At 39.3% G+C, this 22,016-nt stretch overlaps 1 protein-coding gene across 2 annotated transcripts in view; it reads left to right on the top strand.

Annotated features, from left to right (window-relative positions):
* The window catches only part of PTBP3 (polypyrimidine tract binding protein 3), a 59,218-nt gene extending 37,501 nt beyond the window's left edge, over positions 1-21,717 (top strand). For both annotated transcript variants that reach the window (XM_066614108.1, XM_066614110.1), the window contains exons 5-14: positions 3,873-4,037; positions 6,137-6,247; positions 7,862-8,036; positions 9,529-9,606; positions 9,925-10,064; positions 10,865-10,898; positions 12,209-12,301; positions 13,194-13,410; positions 13,981-14,058; positions 15,296-21,717. In XM_066614108.1, coding sequence (XP_066470205.1) covers positions 3,873-4,037; positions 6,137-6,247; positions 7,862-8,036; positions 9,529-9,606; positions 9,925-10,064; positions 10,865-10,898; positions 12,209-12,301; positions 13,194-13,410; positions 13,981-14,058; positions 15,296-15,428 — 1,224 coding nt within the window. In that variant the 3' untranslated portion in view covers positions 15,429-21,717. The remainder of the gene's footprint in view (positions 1-3,872; positions 4,038-6,136; positions 6,248-7,861; positions 8,037-9,528; positions 9,607-9,924; positions 10,065-10,864; positions 10,899-12,208; positions 12,302-13,193; positions 13,411-13,980; positions 14,059-15,295) is intronic.
* The last annotated feature ends 299 nt before the right edge of the window (positions 21,718-22,016 follow it).

Raw genomic sequence — 22,016 nt, 5'->3', positions numbered from 1 at the left:
AGTGAAAAATATCATGTAACCTAAAATAAGGATAAACTTGGAAAGTCTCTGGTGAGATTATTAAAAAAACAATTCTCATTTTAAACCTATCCCTACTTGTAAGTCAGATAGCTTGCCAAACTTTACAAAAGATAAGTTGCTGTGTTTGGGGGGGGGGGGGGTCAAAGGTTTAAAGTCCCTTTCCACCACAGACCCCATCTGGCTTCCTATAGTTGCTGTTTAAGTTGTAAAACCAGTCTCATTGACAACACTTATGGGATTACATTGTCTGTTCTGGAGAAAATGGGTGTCCTGACCCGGGGATGATGATCAGCACTTGTGGTACAGGAAAAAAAGCTACAAACTTTCATGGAACAACTCAACATAACATAAGAACGTAAGAACAGCCCCACTGGATCAGGCCATAGGCCCATCTAGTCCAGCTTCCTGTATCTCACAGCAGCCCACCAAATGCCCCAGGGAGCACACCAGATAACAACAGACCTCATCCTGGTGCCCTCCCTTGCATCTGGCATTCTGATATAGCCCATTTCTAAAATCAGGAGGTTGTACATGCACATCATGGCTTGTAACCTGTAATGGATTTTTCCTCCAGAAACTTGTCCAATCCCCTTTTAAAGGCATCCAGGCCAGATGCCATCACCACATCCTGTGGCAAGGAGTTCCACAGACCAACCACACGCTGAGTAAAGAAATATTTTCTTTTGTCTGTTCTAACTTTCCCAACACTCAATTTTAGTGGATGTCCCCTGGTTCTGGTGTTATGTGAGAGTGTAAAGAGCATCTCTCTATCCACTCTGTGCATCCCCTGCATAATTTTATATGTCTCAATCATGCCCCCCCTGAGGCGCATCTTTTCTAGGCTGAAGAGGCCCAAACACCGTAGCCTTTCCTCATAAGGAAGGTGCCCCAGCCCAGTAATCATCTTAGTCTCTCTCTTTTGCACCTTTTCCATTTCCACTGTGTCCTTTTTGAGATGTGGTGACCAGAACTGGACACAATACTCCAGGTGTGGCCTTACCATTGATTTGTACAACGGCATTATAATACTAGCCGTTTTGTTCTCAATACCTTTTCTAATGATCCCAAGCATAGAATTGGCCTTCTTTACTGCTGCCGCACATTGAGTCGACACTTTCATCGACCTGTCCACCACCACCCCAAGATCTCTCTCCTGATCTGTCAGACAGCTCAGAACCCATCAGCCTATATGTGAAGTTTTGATTTTTTGCCCCAATGTGCATGACCTTACACTTACTGACATTGAAGCGCCTCTGCCATTTTGTTGCCCATTCTGCCATTCTGGAGAGATCCTTCTGGAATTCCTCACAATCACTTCTGATCTTCACCACTCGGAAAGTTTGGTGTCTTCTGCAAACTTTGCCACCTCACTGCTCAACCCTGTCTCCAGGTCATTTATGAAGAGGTTGAAGAGCACCGGTCCCAGGACAGATCCTTGGGGCACACCGCTTTTCACTTCTCTCCATTGTGAAAATTGCCCATTGACACCCACTCTCTGCTTCCTGGCCTTCAACCAGTTCTCAATCCATGAGAGGACCTGTCCTCTAATTCCCTGACTGTGGAGTTTTTTTAGTAGCCTTTGGTGAGGGACCATGTCGAACGCCTTCTGAAAGTCCAGATATATAATGTCTACAGATTCTCCCGCATCCACATGCCTGTTGACCTTTTCAAAGAATTCTATAAGGTTTGTGAGGCAAGACTTAACCTTACAGAAGCCATGCTGATTCTCCCTCAGCAAGGCCTGTTTGTCTATGTGTTTTGAGATCCTATCTTTGATGAGGCATTCCACCGTCTTACCCGGTATAGATGTTAGGCTGGCCGGCCTATAGTTTCCCGGGTCCCCCCTCTTTCCCTTTTTAAAGATAGGCATGACATTTGCTATCCTCCAGTCCTCTGACACTGTGGCCATTTTGAGGGACAAGTTGCATATCTTAGTCAAGAGATCAGCAACTTCATTTTTCAGTTCCTTTATAATTCTTGGGTGGATGCCATCAGGGCCTGGTGACTTATTGATCTTTAATTTATCAATGAGGTCTGAAACATCTTCTCTTTAAACCTCTATCTGACTTAATTCCTTGGTCAGGAGGGGCCGTTCGGGCAGCGGTATCTGCCCGAGGTCTTCTGCCGTGAAGACAGTTGCAAAGAACTCATTTAATTTCTCTGCCATCTCTAAGTCTCCTTTCCCCTTTCCCTCCTTCACCATCCAGAGGGCCAACCGCTTCTCTGGCGGGTTTCCTGCTTCTAACATATTTGAAGAAGCTTTTATTATTCCCCTTAATGTTGCTGGCCATGCCTCGCTTGGCCTCCCGTATCACCTTCTTACATTTCTTTTGTCACAGTTCCTTTTTCTTCTCCTCGTTAGGCCAAGACTTCCATTTACGGAAGGAAGCTTCCTTGCCCTTTACAGCCTCTCTAACTTGGCTCATTAACCATGCGGGCGCCCTCCTGGATTTAGAGGAACCCTTCTTTCTTTGTGGTATACACCTCTGCTGGGCCTCTATTACTGTTGTTTTAAGCAGCCTCCATGCACTCTGGAGAGATTGGACTCTTTTTACCTTCCCTTTCAACCTCCTTCTAACCAGCCTCCTCATCTGAGGGAAGTCCGCCCGTCAGAAGTCAAGGGTTTTTGTGAGATTTGCCCAGTATTCTTCCCCCGATGTGCACGTCGAAACGGATCACAGCATGATCACTGTTCCCCAACAGCTCCGTAACATTGACATCTCTAACCAGGTCCTGTGTACCGCACAATATTAAATCCAAAGTCACCTGTCCTCTGGTGGGCTCCATGACTAACTGCTCTAAGGCACAGTCATTTAGCTTGTCAAGGAATCCGGTCTCCTTTTCGTGACCAGAACACAAATTGACCCAGTCAATATGAGGATAATTGAAGTCCCCCCTGATTACAACCTTGTTCCTCCTTGTCACCTCCCTGATCTGTTTCCTCATTTCAAGGTCCCCTTCCGATTTCTGGTCTGGAGGACAATAGTACGCCCCCAGTATTACATTGCTCCACAGGCCTGGTAATTTAACCCACATCTTTGCTCGGAGACTTCAGGCATTCACATAAAAGCATTTGTACACAGAATGCCCCAGGGTGGGCTGCTTATTTGCTCCTTTCTCCCTGCATCCTTTCACTGTGCCTAACCGTCTATCATATCCCATCACGCTACCATTCCCAATTTCTTCTCCTATTCTGCCTTTGTCTTGTTGTTCTCTAACCTCCCCATCCTCGTCCCATAGGGATGAGGAGTCCCGAACCGGATACCCCTCGGCTCCTGTTGGCCTTCCCCCAGGGATCAGTTTAAAAGCTGCTCTGCCACCTTTTGAATGTTATGCGCCAGCAGTCTGGTTCCATTCTGGTTCAGGTGAAGCCCGTCCCTCTTGTACAGGCCCCGCTTGTCCCAAAACGTTCCCCAGTGCCTAACAAATCTAAACCCCTCTTCCCTACACCACCGTCTCATCCACGGATTGTACAAAATAAACTTTGTACAAAAATGGATTATTTTTTGTATAACTGTAAACTGAGAACAAAATCTTGTTTATATCTGCATCCTGAACTAATTATTGTGTTGATTCAGTCTCACTTGAATCAGTCTTAGACCTGTGGAACAGTATGAGAAAAGTTGTATTTTGAAAGGGTAGGTGGCCATTTTTGAGGAAGTTGAGGGTGTTCGTGGGTTCTTCCTAGTTACAGGCCATGTTCAGGGAGGATGTTTCTAAGTACATGTCTCTGTACTTTTGATTTCTGTTAGGAATAAATGGTTTATAGAATTATTTGTATGCAAGTTATGGTTATATAGACAATATATATTTGTTTCTATTTTATCATTTCTTTCCACCCTGTCCTTCAGAGAGCTCAAGCTGCATTACAAGCAGTGAATGCTGTGCAGTCTGGAGGTTTGGCGCTTACTGGTGCTCCAGCTACTGAGGGTGGACTACCTCCTGGTCAGAGTTCTGTTCTTCGCATTATAGTTGAAAATCTCTTCTATCCTGTAACTCTAGAAGTGCTACACCAGGTAAGAAATCCAGCCCAAAAAGTAGATTACATGTTTACATTGTCAGCTCTGTTTTTAATGGCACTGAAAACCTGTTTCCCCAGTACTCCTCCTCCTCCATAACCCTAATTCAGTAAGGATCTTGCACGTTACTCAGGAGAACAGTTAACATGTAGAAACTGTGTTGGGAGAGCACATGATGTCCAATTTGTGGGAATTACACTATCTACCCATTGCATTCTGGGTGCTAATTCAAGGTGCTAGTTGCTATATTTAAAGCACTACTTAGACCCATCCGCTGCTATTCACCCATTAAAATCTTCAGAGGAGGCCTTGCGCTGTGCACCACTGCCTAGGGGGTTACAGTTGGCATGTTTGTGAGAGAGGGCCTTTTCCTTGGTGATCCCCGGGCTTGGACTACTTTACCAAGATGGATCAAGAAGTCTCCATTTTCAAAAAGCTGTAACACCTGTTACACCAGGAATTTGGATTGTTACTGCTAAAGACTTTTCTTACAAATTGATTTGTTTTAGTTTTATTGCCTCATAAAATATTGTAAAGTGCCCTTAGAGCCTATGATGAAGGGTATAAATGCCTATAATTACTGGAATTATAGTAAAATCATACCCCATATCATATATATTAAATCAAAAATCAAAGTATACTTTTAAGTTTAGTATGGGTTATTTGCATTTTAATTTGTGGTGTGGTATTCTCTAAACATTAATTTTCCACAAGAATCGCTTTTTGAACAAGTTGAATTTGTTTAACTCTGTTCCTTGCAGCATAAATAATGGGGCTGGTATCAAATTGGCCAGGTAGGGCACCAGTCAAGGGTCCACCTGGGTAAACCCATACTTCATGTATTCATCACAGTATTTTCTCTTTTTATCCGTTTGAAGAACAGAGGACTATGCCTTTGCACTGTTTTGCACCAGAAGTGCCCTGAGAGATTCTTGGTGGTTGATCACTTTCCACATTATATTTTTTACTTTGCCTTTTTACTGTGCTGGTTTTAAATCACTGGTTCATACATGAATTGACCAAAAACTAGTTTTTGGTGGGGCTTTCACAGCCAACTAGCTGCCTCCCTTCCTGCCTTGCTAGTCCTGCAAGGCATTCTGGAGCACTACCTGCCTTTTTCTTCCATTATTCCTTTCTTTTACAAGTACCCCTAAAGGTCCTGTTGCGTGACCCTGGGGGTACATGAACCCCAGTTTGGGAACCACTGTTTTTCTGGTATGTTTACAGTGCACTTACTGATAGTGTTTACATAAAGGTGGTGAAGACCAGAATTTTTAAAATTATCTTATGATCTTTTACTATGTTTTAAATATTATTTTTATTTTAAAATTTTTATCCCTGTTAACTGGTTAAGAGGCACTTTTTCAAGTGGGTGCTCCTCTTTTAGCAGGGACCTCACCCTAGCAGTGTCTTTTCTAGTGGCTGTCTGCTGGTGTTGCAACTTTTTAGATTGTGAGCCCTTTTGGGACAGGGAGCCATTAGTTATTTGATTTTTTCTGTAAACCACTTTGATAATTTTTTGTTGAAAAGCGGTATATAAATACTATTAATTGGAGACTGTACAATTCTTGGGTAACAATTACTGGAAAGTTATTTTTCAGGACTTGGCCTCAGGTAAAATCAGACAAAACTATAGTCAGACACCCCCTTAGTTTAAATCCCCAACTTATCCGAGAGTCATAGAAAATGCCATGATTTTTGTCTCAGAATCTGCCATTGTCTTATCTGTGAGATTGACTTATAGGCGAGTGTCTGTGGTGAGGATCCAGTTATAGCACAGTTAACACCATAGTCGAAGCCCTCCATGCATATAAGTTTAGAAACTAGCATTTCAGTTTTGAATACCCATGTAGTTAACATCTAAAATTATTTTTATTTGTATCTCAGTGGTAGAGCATGTACCATAGAGAAGATGCCAGGGACTGACCTAGGATTTCTGAAGGGGCTGGGAAATATCTTTTGCAAAACATGGAGAGATGTTAGTTTGTATGCAGAGTACTGAGCTAGATGGCTTAATGGTCTTGCTTAGCGTAAGATAGCTTCATATTTCATTGAAAATACTGAAGAATGAATTGACTGGCTGAATTTTTACTTAGATTTTCTCCAAGTTTGGGACAGTCTTGAAGATTATCACTTTCACAAAGAACAATCAGTTTCAGGCCTTGCTTCAATATGCTGATCCATTGAATGCACATTATGCCAAAATGGTAAGTGCATGGCTATATATATAGTGTATTTGAAGTTTAACTTGATAACAATTTGTCTGTGAGTTTAAGTTTTAAGTTCTCTAACGTTCTTAGTTCCCAAACTAGTATCCTAATGGGTCTGCAGAGCATGCTAGTACCAAGTCAAGTATGTGACACATGCCAATTCAATGAATGTCTACCCAAGAATTAATTTTATTTATAGCTTCATAATTCATTTGTTTGCTCATAAGATTTGGTGTAAAGGGCCTAAAATAACTTTAAATTCAAAGTTCCAAAAGTGGAAGAATGGAAAAATACATGAATATGCAGTTTTAGCAAAATTAACATAACATATTAAAATGAAAGCTCAACCTGATTCAAATGTGTTAGAAAAACAGTAGCTATTTATGATCTTGGAAAAGGTAACGTTATGCTAATATAAATTCTACACATTTTATGAATTGTAAACAGTAGAATTTGAAAATGTATTGTTTAAAGCAAATTTACTATGAAATACTGACAAATTGCAGAGCAGTTGTACTTTGCAATTTGCATTGAAATGTCTGACCTCTTATTCTGTGTTTATAGGATTGATAAGACCGTAGTATAGTCAAGTAATCTCGTTAGAAAAGCATTAATAGTAGACTTTAAGTATGCCAATATGGAACAAAGCAAATGCAGTTTTTATTAATTCATTTGGATGTTATAAACCAGCTGTCATGAAACTTGAGTAAAGTGGTAGTAATGTATTGCAGTTCTATGTGTTGTAGTTCCTTTTTAATTATGCTGGATTAAGTGCTTAAAGGAATATAGGGAATGATAAAATTGTTAACTTCTTGTTGCCTCTTCTACTCTAACCAAAAACTTGTTCAAGATTAGAGTTTCACAACTTTTGTTTGACCTGAGTAGCCAAGCCAAAATATGGTTAATCCCTCCCCTTCACTGTGACTTAGAAGTAAGCTTCACTGTATTCATTGTGGCTTACCGCTAGGTATGATGCATAGGATTTCTACCTTAGGTCCTGATCACACTGTCTTGGAATAATCCCTTGCTTCCCAGGCAGCTGGGGAGCAGTGAAGCAAGAAAGCACCTTTGCAACTGCACAGATGATTCCCCCCCCCCCCGGCAACAAAGGGGATCTAACAAGTGCTATCCATTCCCTAGACAGCTAACCCCAACTTTCCCCTCAAGAGCCATGGGAAATGTTTTTAATGTGTGTTCATTTTTTGTTGTTTGGAACTTTCTTGGGGTTGAAAGCTGAGAGAAATCCTTAGCTAAATAAAAAATAAGCACTGAAGTTCATGTTTGTGCTGGGGGGCATGGGGTTCCTAGCATAACTGTTGCATGCCACTAAAATGGTCAGACACTCCTCCCTCACTGTTCTGGAGTTGGGGAGCAGAGTGAGGATCTTCTACATAGTTCTATGGGTCAGTCACCAACCTATGATCAGTTTCAAGTGGCAGAGGATGGTGGGGCTTCTCTCTCCTTTTTGTCAGGGTGTGTGCGCGCTTTGGTGGGTTGAATTCTGGAATGTTGTTGCAAATATCCCTAGTAACTAACTTGCATATACCAATAGATGCTGAAATGTTTTTGCTGTTGATGAAAACCTAATATTGAACTTTGATGTTCTCTCAGGCTCTTGATGGTCAAAATATTTACAATGCTTGCTGCACTCTTCGTATTGACTTCTCCAAGCTAACAAGCCTTAATGTAAAATACAACAATGATAAAAGCAGAGACTTCACTCGTGTGGACCTTCCTTCAGGTGATGGGCAGCCATCCCTTGACCCTACTATGGCGACTGCTTTTGGTAGGAAATGTTCTCTTGTTGATGGAAGGATAGAAGAACTTGCTTTTGTCTTTTAGCATTGAAATATTTGGAATTGCTTATTTTGCTGCACTGAGAAATTTGGTGTACCATCCTAGAGAGACTGTCAACCTCTCTAGGATACCATTATCTTGCAAATGGGGCTGATGTTTCTTGACTTGAATTTTATCCATCAGGATGGGTAGAGATCTAGCTAAACAGAATGAGGTTAGTGATTAGTTTGCCAAACCCAGAGTTAAAATAGAATGCTTAAAATGTGTATAGGTTCCTTAATGTGTTCAAGTTTTCTTCCAGTCTGTAGGTCTTTTCAAATGTTAGTTAATGTGACAGTTGTGCATGTGGGAGCTTCATGTGAGTTACACACTGGCAGAAGTTGTATAATGAGAGGCAGTACACAACACTGCAGTTCTGTATGGTGAGTGGGATGCACTGTAAACCCAGAACTCCTTGCTCATTGAAGCCATAATGCAATACCTGTATTTCATTATTCACTTTGTGTGTTGCTGCTTATGGTGGTAGACTGCATACAAAAGAGTCACAGTTTTAAAGAATTTGGGGTGGTAGATGGGTGGTAGTTCATTGTGTTTAGATTTAGTGTTGAAACCCTGAGTAAATCAATTCTTTCTGATACAAATAGTTCGACTTTGCTTCCAGGACATAGTGGATTAATCACTAGAGTACCCAAGTCAATGAAATATAACAGCTTTGCATGTTACATGCTTAGAACTCTTGCTTACTGCTTGAAAAGGGTAGCACTGTATGCTTGTATTTAGACCTCATTTGGCTGAATAAGCTCTGTCACTGGCTGCATGTGCAATATAATGGAAATTGAAATGGTGAATAAATGACAACTATTTTACCAATGCTAGACACACAAAGTACAGAACAGGTATTAGAACTGTAAACTATACAGTTTGTGTTAATGTTTTGCAATATATGTGTAACTGCCATTTTGTGACTAAAGATAAAGATGTGTAGGAAGAGGCTGAGATCATTTAGATGGGAGGGCAGACTGCAGCTGTGGTTAACATGGCAACTTGCTGCTAACCAGAAGTATCATAGCAGGTATGTAAACATACTGCAGGAGGATTCAGAACCATGTCACCTCTGCACATCAGCATATTATGAAACTTAATGTTTCTTTGCTGTTTCTTTGCTGGCTTTATTTTGTGCAAGTTTTTCCTTTTTAAAGAGATGGCTTCACTTAAACATTTTTGCATTATTCTTACATTTTCAAAATTGTTAAACTTTGTTATCTCCCGATTAAGCAGGTAAAGTGCGTGAATCGGAGAATAATGCTTTCTGTTAAAAAATGGAATTTTCTTCTGCTGAGGGGACCAGAAGTTTGAATGAGCCCATTCAGTCCCTGAAATAAGAAATCACTCTAAGTGTCATCTAGATCATGAGGAACTGGACCTTTTCTCTTTGTCCTAGGGGCTGCTCTTGCAATCTTTGTTTTTTTTTTCCCTTTCAGGCACTCCAGGTATCATCTCCTCACCATATGCAGGAGCTGCTGGTTTTGCTCCTGCCATTGGCTTTCCACAAGCTGCAGGCAAGTTATTTATTAGTGTGCTTAAAGCCTAATTTTGTTCCATTATCAGTATGTTGCCTACCAGAATATATTACATAGGTCTTTTGTTTCTTTTACAAGAGTTGGATGAGACAACTTTATTTTTTTTGTATTGTCATTGTGGGCTGTGAACATTAATATATGTGGCATTTAACTAGGTGAGGAAGAAAAAAATACAAAGCTTTATTTCTGGAGCAGTTGTATACTCAGTATGTCATTTATTCTGTATAATGCATGTAAAAGTTGAGTTGTGATGTATGTTTCTGAATGTGTTTATGGAACTATTTTTACTCTTTTCAGGTCTCTCCGTCTCGGCTGTTCCCAGTGCACTAGGCCCTCTTGCAATCACCACCTCTACCATGACAGGACGAGTAGCTATCCCAGGAGTTACTGGAATGCCTGGAAATTCTGTTCTGCTTGTCAGCAATCTCAATCCTGATGTAAGTAAAATATATGGAACATGAATTATGATGCAAACATAGTTGGCAGTTCAGTCTGCAGTATTTACAAAAATCGAAGTTGAATAATCGATATCAACAAAAACCCTAAAATTGTTTATTGTTAATGATATAGTACTATTAAACCATGGCTTCAATCTCCCAGAAATACTTGTTATAATGTATTTGTGGTGCTTTAGTTGCCTATTAGGATTCTCTGGCAGCCATAAGACATACAGCTTCCCTGTAATTATCATCGTAACCATTTCTCACAGGGTACCATTACATGTACTCTGCCCACCCATGGGGACAGTTGCCCTATAACCTTCCTGCCATTTCAAACTGCTGTGAAAAAGAATCAGAGGCCACTTTTAAATTTGTGTCCTAATCGGGCACCTGTTTTTCCCCCTGTAATTCTTTCCATTGTATCAGCTTCCAGGGCTGGAGGGCTATATGTTCAACAGCTGTTGTAGGCTTTGGGGGGTGGTAGGTGGTCTCACCCATGGTCCAGGATGATTTCTCATGGGTCAAACTTTTTAAAATTCTGCATCCTGCGTCCAGGAACATAGCTTTTGCAGTCAACTCTCTCCCAGCAATGGAACCCTGGGGTGCTGGGAATGCTAGCCATGCTACTGGACAGAACAATATTGTCAGCCAGCCATTGCAGGTACCTTTTGGGTAGAGGACCAGTTATTTTGTAAACTGCTTTGGGATCCAAGTATGAAAGGCAGTCTAAGTATTAAAAATAAATCAGTTTGTTTTTTTACAATTCACAACCTATTTTATCTTGTCACTTTATTCAGGCAATCATACCAGATGGGCTTTTCATTCTGTTCGGTAAGTTAATCTGTGAACAGAATAAAATCAAAATAATAAAGTAACATCTGAGGAACTGGTTCTCCAAAATGTAATATAAATTGCATTGTTCTGTATTAAAAGACTGCCGCTCTTAATTTTTGTGAAAGACTTAACATGTGATGATTTGCAAAATCTAAGACAGGTTGTTTGGGCATGCGTAACTTAAAATTGTCAACTACACACACTTTGCAGATTTCCTCCAACATTCCTTTTAACTCTACCATCTTTCTGAATCTAATCTTTGCATCATTGCCAGTGTTTGCAGAACATATGTTTGAAAGTCAAATACATTACTGCAGTGGTTCCCAAACTTTTTAAACTGGCAGCTCCCTTGACCTACTAGACCACTGGCCATGGCTCCCCATTGATAGAGAGATTTCTGGGACTTGGTCTCTGGGTCAAAATGCTAAGCAGACATAGACTCCTTTAAAAGCATATAGAAAAATTTATTTACATGCTAGTTACAGATTAAGAATAGATTAGGATGGATACAGGTTCTAAGTTACCCCATGGTGGATCTTTGATTTCTCCGAACCACACCCAAAACTTCTGTACTTTTACTCTATGAAAAACAAGTGACCCATGTGATATTCATGTTACTTCCCTCTCCTTATTTGGCATACTGGTGCATGATTCTAGCCCTAACTGGGAAATCTGTTAGCCAAGTATGGAAGTTCTGGCCTGCAACTTTGATTTCACAAGACCCTGGAATGTTCCTTTTGGGAAAGCTATGACGCACATGTTTTTCTCTCTCTGCAGGTCATCTTGACATTTACTACCCTGTTTTTTAACAGAAAAACACTAGTCATGCTTTTTCCTAATGTTCCTCCTCTGAGAGAAGTTAGGTTAACCCTAAAAATCTATATCACCATTAGAGCTACAATCCTATACATTGTATAGAGCAGTTGGTCTTCCATGAGGATTCCATGGCTCCCATGGCTGGCTTCTGCGGTTCCCTGTAGAGCCACAACTCACAGTTTGGGAATCACTGCATTACTGTATGTGTCTCTCAGATAGGCATAGGGCAGATTTACTGACCATAGTAAAGTACTATTTCAAAGATAAGGTAAAGCATAGATTCAAAGATAAGATGAAATTAACTGAGGATAAAATTAACTGTAGTCACTTGAAGATATGTGCATTTATCTCTTTTATAGGAGGACATTGTACAATGTGAGCCTTGAACTATACTAGCTTATTTTAAATACATTAGCAAAAAGCAAGCCTAATACTCAAGTAAAATATATGATCACTCAGAGTACATAAAAGATGCATTTTTTCTTTTGCAGGTGTTTATGGTGATGTCCACCGTGTGAAAATCATGTTTAATAAAAAGGAAAACGCTTTAGTTCAGATGGCAGATGCAACACAAGCCCAGCTAGGTATTAATAAAATATAGTTATGTTACAGAAATACCTACACAATCTGCTTGTTCCAGTTTTATATTAAGATGCCATACTTTTCTCTGATAAAAAATTATAATATCCTGATTCAGCTAGTTTACTATAACTTAAGGCACCTGAGTAGCAAACTTCATGTTTAATGTTAAAGCATTCAGAAAGATTATAGGAGGAAACTTGTTTCATTCGACTGGTTTGCTGGTGTAGCTATATGTGCTTTCAGAAAACCATCATGTGAAAATCTGAAATACTAACTTAAGAAACTTGAAAAATGTAATTTGTTTTAAAAATTTTATATCTTGCTTTTCCCATGCAAAAGCAAATGCTCAAGGCGGCTTACAAAGTTCATAATGTATAAAAACAAGTAAAATCATTACTAAAAGCAATAAAACCATTGGATGGTAACTGTTTGGTCCAGAAAGAGACAGCAGAACCAAAACACTATTTCAGAGGGAAGCCATCAACCCATCACACCAAATGCCATATAAAACAAAAGATTTGAGCCATCAAAAAGCCATGAGGGAGGAGGTAGTTGTTAATTCCTCCAGTAGGGAATTCCATAACTGTGGTGCCGCTACAGAGGAGGCTTGCCTTTGCACTGCCATCCCTCTAACTTGAGACATAGGTGGCACTTGTAGGAGATCTCCCTCAGATGACTTAAGAGGGCAGACCAGAATGTATAGAAGAAGGTGGTCCCTCATATAACTTGGACACAAATCATGAAGGGCTTTAAAGATCTGTAAATGAGAATGAAAGTAAACTGTGAAATGTGTATCAATTATATCATGAGTTGATCACTGAAACACATTTTTGGATGTACAGATTAAATGTTCCTGTTTTCTCATGTTGTACCTTTTTTGCTTGAATATTTTAGCAATGAATCACTTAAATGGTCAAAAACTCTATGGAAAAGTGCTCCGTGTTACACTTTCGAAACATCAGGCTGTGCAGCTTCCTCGTGAGGGACAAGAGGACCAGGGCCTTACTAAGGACTATAGTAATAGTCCTTTGCATCGCTTTAAGAAACCTGGCTCAAAGAACTTCCAAAATATCTTCCCACCATCTGCCACCCTGCACCTCTCCAACATTCCGTAGGTATCCAGATAGGAGCTTCTTTGAGAGGGATGAAGTAGCACGGTATATCTGAGCTGCTGGGTAGCTTTCCAAAATGTGTAAATTTCTGTATGGATCACTAAGAAATCATTGCCCTACACTAGTTTTCCTTTAATGCTTTTATCATTATTTTAGAACACTTCCTGATTCAGGTCACTTTGCAGATGGGATGAAAAGCAGTTTGTTTTTCAAAAGCAGCTTTTGTTATGAGCTGCACAAGCTGCTGTATCAAGAGAAGCTTGGACATTGTTGCATGTTAGAATCATCTGCTTACAGTTCATGTGCATAAAGTGCATTTATTTCATAATGGCTCCAAAATATTTCTTTGCAGCTTACAGCCATCATAAGTGCCATAACGTTTTTGAACAGCTGGTCTGAGTAGTACTTGATCCTTTGGTTTGGGGTTCTGGAATTTAATGTTGCTTGAGTTCTCATTAAAGTGTGGAAAGGAAAAGTAAAAATATTAAATAAGCAACCCTGATTATTTGTGAAACTTAAGAATAGAAGTTCAAAGGAGTGTGTTAGATAGTTTAACTTTTTTATTACAGACCTTCCATCACAGTTGATGACCTGAAGAATCTCTTTGCTAGTACTGGATGTAATGTGAAAGCTTTCAAGTTCTTTCCGTAAGTTTTTGTGGTAACTTACTAAAATCAGTTTCATTCTTATATATTAACTTAGTAAGGTTATATGGAATAACAATGAGTAAAATTTATTTAGGCAAATGGTAAGTTCTGTATACTTGCATGTCTTAAACATTGCCTTCTTTTCCTATCAATGAAAGTGCAGAGGCTAGAAAGCTATAGTTCAGGGGTACCCAAAGCCCGGCCCCGGGGCCACTTGTGGCCCTCGAGGGCTTCCAGTCCAGCCCGAAGGGAGCCCCTAGTCTCCAATGAGCCTCTGGCCCTCCAGGGACTTGCTGGAGCCTGCGCTAGCCTGATACAACCGCTCTCAGTGTGATGGCCAAGTGCTCAACCTCTCATGTGAGTTGTGGGATGAGGGCTCCTTCCACTGCTTGCTGTTTCACATCTGTGATGCAGCAGTGGCAGCAAAAGAAAGGCTGGCCTTGCTTTGTGCAAGGCCTTTTATAGGCCTTGAGCTATTGCAAGACCTTCATTCATTCATATAAGTTCCATCTCTAATATATTCATTTATATAAATTTATTCAAATTTTAAGTGTAAATTGATTTTCCCCCCCAGCCCTCAACACAGTGTCAGAGAGATGATGTGGCCCTCCTGCCAAAAAGTTTGGACACCCCTGCTAGAGTTGAAAGTATTTGGTTTAACAGAGCATTGTTTTGCAGGGAGCAAGGCCTTAGCAGAATTACATAGAACAGCGGTCTCCAAAGTGGTGCCAGGGAGTCTCAGGAAAGCCGCTCTTCACCTCAGGTCTTCATCCCAGCCAGCCATGTCTGCCCAGAAAACCAGGCACGAAGCCTGCTGGGGTGATGGAATCTGGAAGGGCTGCCTGATGCAAAGGCTAGGGTTCAAAGACGGGCTTTGCAGAGAGCTCCCCCGTGGTAATCGCCATTCATGTGGAAAAGGGATTGGGCAAGGTGCTGGATCTGGCCTGTGGGCCAGAGTCTAGGGAGCCCTGGCATAGAAGGAAGGGATATAGTTTTTGATCAGAGATTTTCCAAGTGGTAATAGAGCTTAGTAATTTCTTTCCTGAGATGTAGGCAGGTTGAAGGACCAACATGAGATGCCTAAAAACTGGTATGGTGGTACTATCATAAAATCTTCCTGTTTTTGCTAGTTCTTTTTCACTGTCCAGCTACTGTCTTGAATGCATATTCATAAACTTTGGGAACTAAGAATTGTTCAGATGTGGTTGGACTAAACTGGTTTCTTTTCACTTTTTAGAAAAGATCGCAAAATGGCTCTCATCCAGTTGGGCTCTGTGGAAGAAGCAATCCAGGCTCTTATTGAGCTTCATAATCATGACCTTGGTGAAACCCATCACCTCAGAGTCTCCTTCTCTAAATCTACAATTTGATACTTGTGTGACCTTTTCTTTTTACTATTCCCACCCACAGTTACCAGTAAAATCTTCAGACAAGAGACTGGAGTAGCCAAAACAACGCTGCATCCTTAAATAATGAAACTTGTGCAAAGTTCATGTGTATTTTTATACACAGTAACAAATCAAGGGATTATCTTTCCATATCCTTTTCTGTTCAAATGGCTAATAGTCCTCCAGAAATTGTTCTTCTGTAGTATTTAAAAACAAAACTTTTTTTGGCAGAACCCCCTCTTTTTCGAACGATATCAGGAACATAATTTTTAGTTTTTCCAAAACAATGTTACACAACATTTCTGTGGCCCATTAAACTGATCAAAATAATGTTTTAAGAATAGCGGATGGCTTTAAACACTAATTATACAGTATCCTTTAAAATTTCATTGACAAACTAGCTAACATTTTCATCAGCACCTGTTGAAATTATTGGAGGAAAGGCAGTGCCTTCTTTCTCTATGGAGTAGAATAATTAAATCCCAATAAATTGTATAATTGACAATGGTAAATTGTCTTAATGTGGTGACAGTGACACTTTTAACTAGGTATCATGGTGTGTGACATTGTTAGCTTTTATTATTATGAAATGATGTGTAATAAGTTCTTGGAGACAATGAAAGAAGAAACGTGTCCTGATTTCAAGTTTTTTACATTTCTTTCATAAAAAAATGTTTACACTCTTAAGGAAAAAAATTCAGGTCTGTCATATGGTTTGACAAATTTTTAGAAAGGTTATTTTTGGTAAGGTCTTGTTTTAAAAATATAAAGGTAAACCTCAAGGGGTTTTTGTACCACTATAATCTCTAATACTTAAATCAGAATTACTGTGTATTTACTTAATTTCTTATGTGCCTTATTATGTGCTTATAATGATACAGTAGTTTAGAGTTTTATCTGAAGTATCTTAAACTGTATTGTGGCTTGGTGAGATTTTTTCCTTTGTCTTAGTTTTTAAACGTTTGGTGATTTAAAAAAATGTTTTTAATAAGTCTAATCAGATTTTTGGTGCTTTGGTGCAGGGATGGGGAGGTGGGACTGAAGATAACTCGATGCATATCCTATCGGCCTCTTCACAATATGATGGGGATTGAGTTGAGTGACACCACTGTTGGGCTCTAAAGAATGTTTCCAGTTTTTGGATGGTATCTAACCTGTTGAGCCATTGGCTATTTGAGAATATTTTGTCTCAGGATTCCTTTTCACCCAACAATACTGGGATTGCTGTACTAAATGTGGACTTGCTTTCCTTCATAAATGTCATAACTTCAATACAGAATGTTCACTCCTATTTGGAGAGCAAGATAAGATGCAATTACTATTTTTTTGTGAAATATAGGTATAAACAAGTTATTTCTATGATTGTAATACAATGTTTTTAGAGATGTCTTGCGATGTTATGTCTACTGAATTTTCATTGTTTGTAAGGTATTCCTCTAAAGTATAAGGCTATCGAATCCTTAAATTGTTTTGAAAATGGACACAATGACTTAAGAAACGAAATGGAGTGTAATGGCTTGTAGCGCTTATTTGTATTGGGATTTTTAGCTAGTCAGATTATTCTGTGAATACCAGTTGTAGTTTGGCAGAAATAATTCCACAGCATTGGGTCTAGCTGAAAGCTCCTTTCAAAACTGGTAACTTCTTCATGAGATACAATCTTCTAGGTATTGCTGTACTATGAAGACAGGCAGTGAGACATTTTTGCTGCTTTAAATTTTATGTAGCTATATTTCTGGAAGATAGTCAGCTGATCATGGAAAGTTTGGACACTTTATTGAAGTGAGTGCATTTTGTCAGCAGATAGCTTTAGATAAACGTATGTTTGTGTCCATTAATAACTTATCTAATGTTCACAGTTCACCATCGCTTCACAGCTATTTGAAAATAGTTTAAGAAATAACCTAGGTTAGTGGTTCCTAAAATTACTGGGATCACAGCATGCTTCTTTCACTGTGGCCTCGTCTTCTGGCGCCACCATCTTGAATTGCACAAGAACTTGTGTGGATTTCACATGATCCAAGATGGCAGTATCCAGGATTGCAGGAAGAAGAGGCCATCAGGGACATCCCATAACGCCCCTGTGAATTTGCTATGGCTCTCTCGGGCACCACAGCACACAGTTTGGGAACCACTGGCCTAGGATATTAAGAGTCCCTCAGTTTAGCAATGTGATTAAACTATTGCCTAATTCCAGTATGGCACTTGATCCTAAATGTGTCTTCTGTCACTCCATTGACCTTCAGTGGAGCATGACTCAAAGTAAGCATGTTCGGGATGACAGCCTAGTTAGGCAAGAGTTTACTGGATTGGACTCCCAATGAATATGCCTCCTTAGCACAACTTTACTAACAGCACAATCCTAAGCATTTATACAAAGGAGTGAGCTCTGAGGAACTTAATTCTGAGGAAACATGCATAGGATTGCACTGTAAGCTCCTTTTAAATCTGGTCACCATGATGTGTTGAATGCTGCTACAGAGGGGGAGGAGAATGTTGTTAGAGTTGAATGTAACTGTGAAGCAGGAAAAAACAAGTTGAGAATGAGCATTAGCATGTATAATATCAAGGGGGAGGGTGGGGTGTGTATGTGTGCTGTGTGAAATGTTCTATGTGTATGCTGATGCACATTGCAAGCATTTAATTTATTGATTTAACTAGTCTAAAAAACAACAACTTTGTAGTGTTAATGGAGAAACGGTCAGCTTAACATATGAAAAATAGTTTCGCTTAGTCCCTAGAAAATGTCATTTTTAGACTACCTGCAGTCCTGAGTGGTAAATGCAGTTGATATGCTGGCACATCTTTTTTAAAATTTAAATTCAGATTTACTCATATTGTGTGGTCTTGTCATCTTCTGTAGAAATCAACTTGGTTGTTGTGCATGTGTGTTCAGTGTCTGAAGGTTGATTTTTGTTTCACAAGGTTTTTTTAACAAGGTTTTTTAACAAAGTGCAAATGTGAGAAATGGCAGTACACTTTGTATGTTAAAACAGTTTAGTTCCACGACAGCAATAGTAAGTTTGATGTTTTCCTTCCCAGTTATGCAAAAAAAAAATTCATGTTTTAGAATGCAACCCCTTTGATTGGAATAATGGCATTCCCCATTTCTTGTCCTCCTTTGTTCCTTTGCAGAATGCTATCGTTGAATTCTTCAGCCTTTAGACTTGCAGTGAGCATCTTGTGGAATTAATAGCCCAATCCTAATCAATTCTCCAGTGCTGATGCAGCTGCAATACAGCGGCTCCTTTACCTTAAGGGAGGCCTCCATGGTCCCCCACCATTACAAGACGCAGCATGCTGCCTGTTGGCACAGCTGCATCAGCACTGGAAAGTTAGTTAGGATTGGGCTGTAATGGGCCCAGGTGGATGTGGTTATTGGCTGTTATCCTTCTCCACAAACAAAATTCTTGACAAGAACCCTGGCATAGAATAATCGGTTTTTCAGACTACTTGATCTTTGCTAATGTTTGTATAGACAGAATCTTCTGTTTTCACACTTTATCCCCAAAGTGGTTGCAATTAAAACTGTTGCCCTTGCAATTGCTTTGGAAGTAAGTGCTATTCAAGTTGGTCTCCTGCATGTCAGGCATCTTAATCACAAACTCAACAGGTAATAGAAAAATCACATTAGGAGAGTTTTTTGGGCTGTAGCTAATTGTTTTAATACATTGGCTTTCAATCAAATTTAAACATATATACACTGACTTGAAGGTGCCTTTTAGTGTACTGTAGGAAGAGGACATTATCTCTCAGTAGGAATTTGCAATTAAAAAATGAAAGCTTCTACTTGTTGTAAGAATGAAAAAGTTTCTAATGAAATTAAAGAAAATTGAACATTCTCAAGGACAGAAACACTTCAGAGTCAAAATGGCTTCAGCCAGAAATAATTCTAAGCCTCCTCAGTGTTGTGGAAGACCTGCATTTAAAAATCAGTATTGGCTTCCATCAAGTAGTCTCCCATGGTCTATAATTCTTATTGGAAGAGGCTAAGTCATCATAGTTTTCACCCTGAAAGGTAAACTGCTGCTAGCTTTGGATACCAACTGAAAGGAAAAGTTAATCTTAACCCATTTTTCCCTGCCCACAGATGTACATGTTTGGTTCCTGTCGCATATATGTAACAGAAATGGGCAGAAATGACTTAACTGTGTTCCTCTTTCAGAACAGTCTCAGGAAAGACAGTGCATTTTCATGACCTGCCATAGCTGCAAGTCCTTGCCCGTATGTTGACGTCTGCTAGCCACACTAATTGTTGGAGGGGCAAATTTTAATTGGCAATTAAACCTTTGATTGCACCATTTAATGAAAACTTTCAGCCCTTCATATTTTGCAATTGCCTGAACCTCAAACAAATGTTCATTTTAATTCTTTCCTCAACTTGGCTGCCTTTCACGCCTCTCACTATTTGCACTATTGTGCTTGGAGGATGTCTTGATGGCTTGCTGTGCCTATATATCTGAATGTGTAACCTTGAGTTGTCTGATTGGCAGCTCCTTGTTTTTTCCAGGCTTGAGAGATTGCATGTAGTGGAATCATGTTGTTGCTGTAAAATACAGCATGAAGCATGTGAATTTTACAGTGAGCAACTCTATCTCCCAACTACATACACATGACCAAGTGAGGAATCTTAAGTGCGCTTTCTTCTGGGAATAACACTTGCCCTTTTCAGTCTTCATCCTGTTATATGTAGTATGTACTACTATTCTCAAAGGAGAGGGCCTGAATGGTTAACTGCATTAAAGCCATTTTTGTTTGCCTTTACATTTTTGTGAACTGGTAACTTGGAACAAAACTACCAGATTTAAACAGTTGTGCTGCAAACTGTTCAAGTTGCACAGAGATTTTCTTGAAGCAAACTAACTGCTCCTAGTTGTCTTTGCATAGATCTGTATATTGTATATGAGACTGTTCATTCTTTTTAAAGCAAATCTTAACAATTAGGAATTATTTGAAAAATCAAACTTATAAAATTTAATTTCAGGGTTTTTACAAAAGCAAAATGGGACCAAAGTTTATGTGCCTTCAGTAACTTGTAATTTTTTTGCTATTTCAGTCTTTAGAATCAATACACTTGTTTTCAAGAAAATATGTATTTATATAGTAAAAGCCAAATGACCCATGAACTATCCATGTGCAACCTGTTAATTATTTCATTTGCATTTGTTACCCCTTTGCCTTCTACCATTGTAATATACATCATGCTGCACCATGCAGGAATCCAAGTTAAACTCATAGGCTTGTGGTTGTCATGTAGCTCATAACTGGGGAAATAAGAGCAAAGCTCCTTGTATGCAGAGATCCTCCACTGTAATTCGAGGTGCATGTTTTGGTAGAACTTTTGATTCTTGGATCTGTGGGCAGTATTAGGGATAATAGTGACAATCTAACCAGCTATGTACTTTCATTTCTTTAAACATGTTTTAGTTATTTCCAGTTCAGTTTCCTGTTCCTGATAATTCTCACACCCTCTTTCTCAAAAACACATATATAAAAATACATATATGGTTGCTGACCAAGCAAATTTTTGCATCAGATTCTCACCTCATTGCAATGACCAAAGATTGTCTGCCCTGGTAATATTGAGACATCTTGCCAGTTCTTTCTCTCAAGCTATTTTTTCTTGAAAGACTCAGTGTAAAGTGGCCTTTTATATAAATACTGTTAGTGAATGGACTGCTTGATGGGAAATTAGATTTTTTAAAATGTGAACCAAATGTAATGGCATAAGGCAAGGGGCTAATGGACTATTTAGTACTGTATTCAGAGAAAAAGGAGCATGATCACAGGAGTCAGACATTCCCTAATTTTTCATCTGTTCATAAGTCCCTCTTAAGTTTGTAAAAAGATTCATCTAACAGAAGAAAATGCTGTAAATATTTGTAACAACTTTTTTACCTGGCAAAAAAGGTTTTTGGGAACAAGTATAAAATGGTTTTTATATTAAAAAATCAATTGTCTTGTATATTTTGATAAGCAACAGTACCAGCTTTCATTTGTTAAGCAGCTTGTGGCATTGGAGGGGAAAAGGATTCCATGTTGTTGAGATGATTTGATGTTATAAATGCAAAGTTGAAATATTAAAGAAACCTATTTTCTAACTGCGTAGTGCATGGTTAATTTGAACTTCTGTACACTGCCGTATACTCCATTTCTTTTAAGTTTTGTGTATCTGCTGATTATTACTTGAGTATCTATACTTGACTCTTTTTCTAACAACTCTAGTTGTAGCATGCCTCTTAATAAATGTCATGACATCTGTACTCTCAAACTTTTCTGCGTTCTTGTCTATTGCTTTGGGTTTTCTCCTCTAATTGTAAAGCTAATGTCTGTCTTTTTTATTTGTGTTCCTTCTCCTCTATTGGTCATCTACACTTGCTCTCTGGATTGTTTTTGAAGTCTTTGACAGCCACATTTCCATAGAACATCCTTATGACATACGGCATACCTTTAAGCAAAAGATTGACTTTGTTTCCAGCGCACTTGCAAAGCAAGTTTAAGCTGATGACTGAGCTGCTCAAATATTCACGCAAGTCCCACTGAGAATAGTTGTCCACTTGAACTAATTCT

This window comes from Tiliqua scincoides, chromosome 2 (assembly GCF_035046505.1).
Source record: "Tiliqua scincoides isolate rTilSci1 chromosome 2, rTilSci1.hap2, whole genome shotgun sequence".
Lineage (NCBI taxonomy): Eukaryota > Metazoa > Chordata > Lepidosauria > Squamata > Scincidae > Tiliqua > Tiliqua scincoides.
This window is presented reverse-complemented; position numbering and strand designations above follow the sequence as displayed.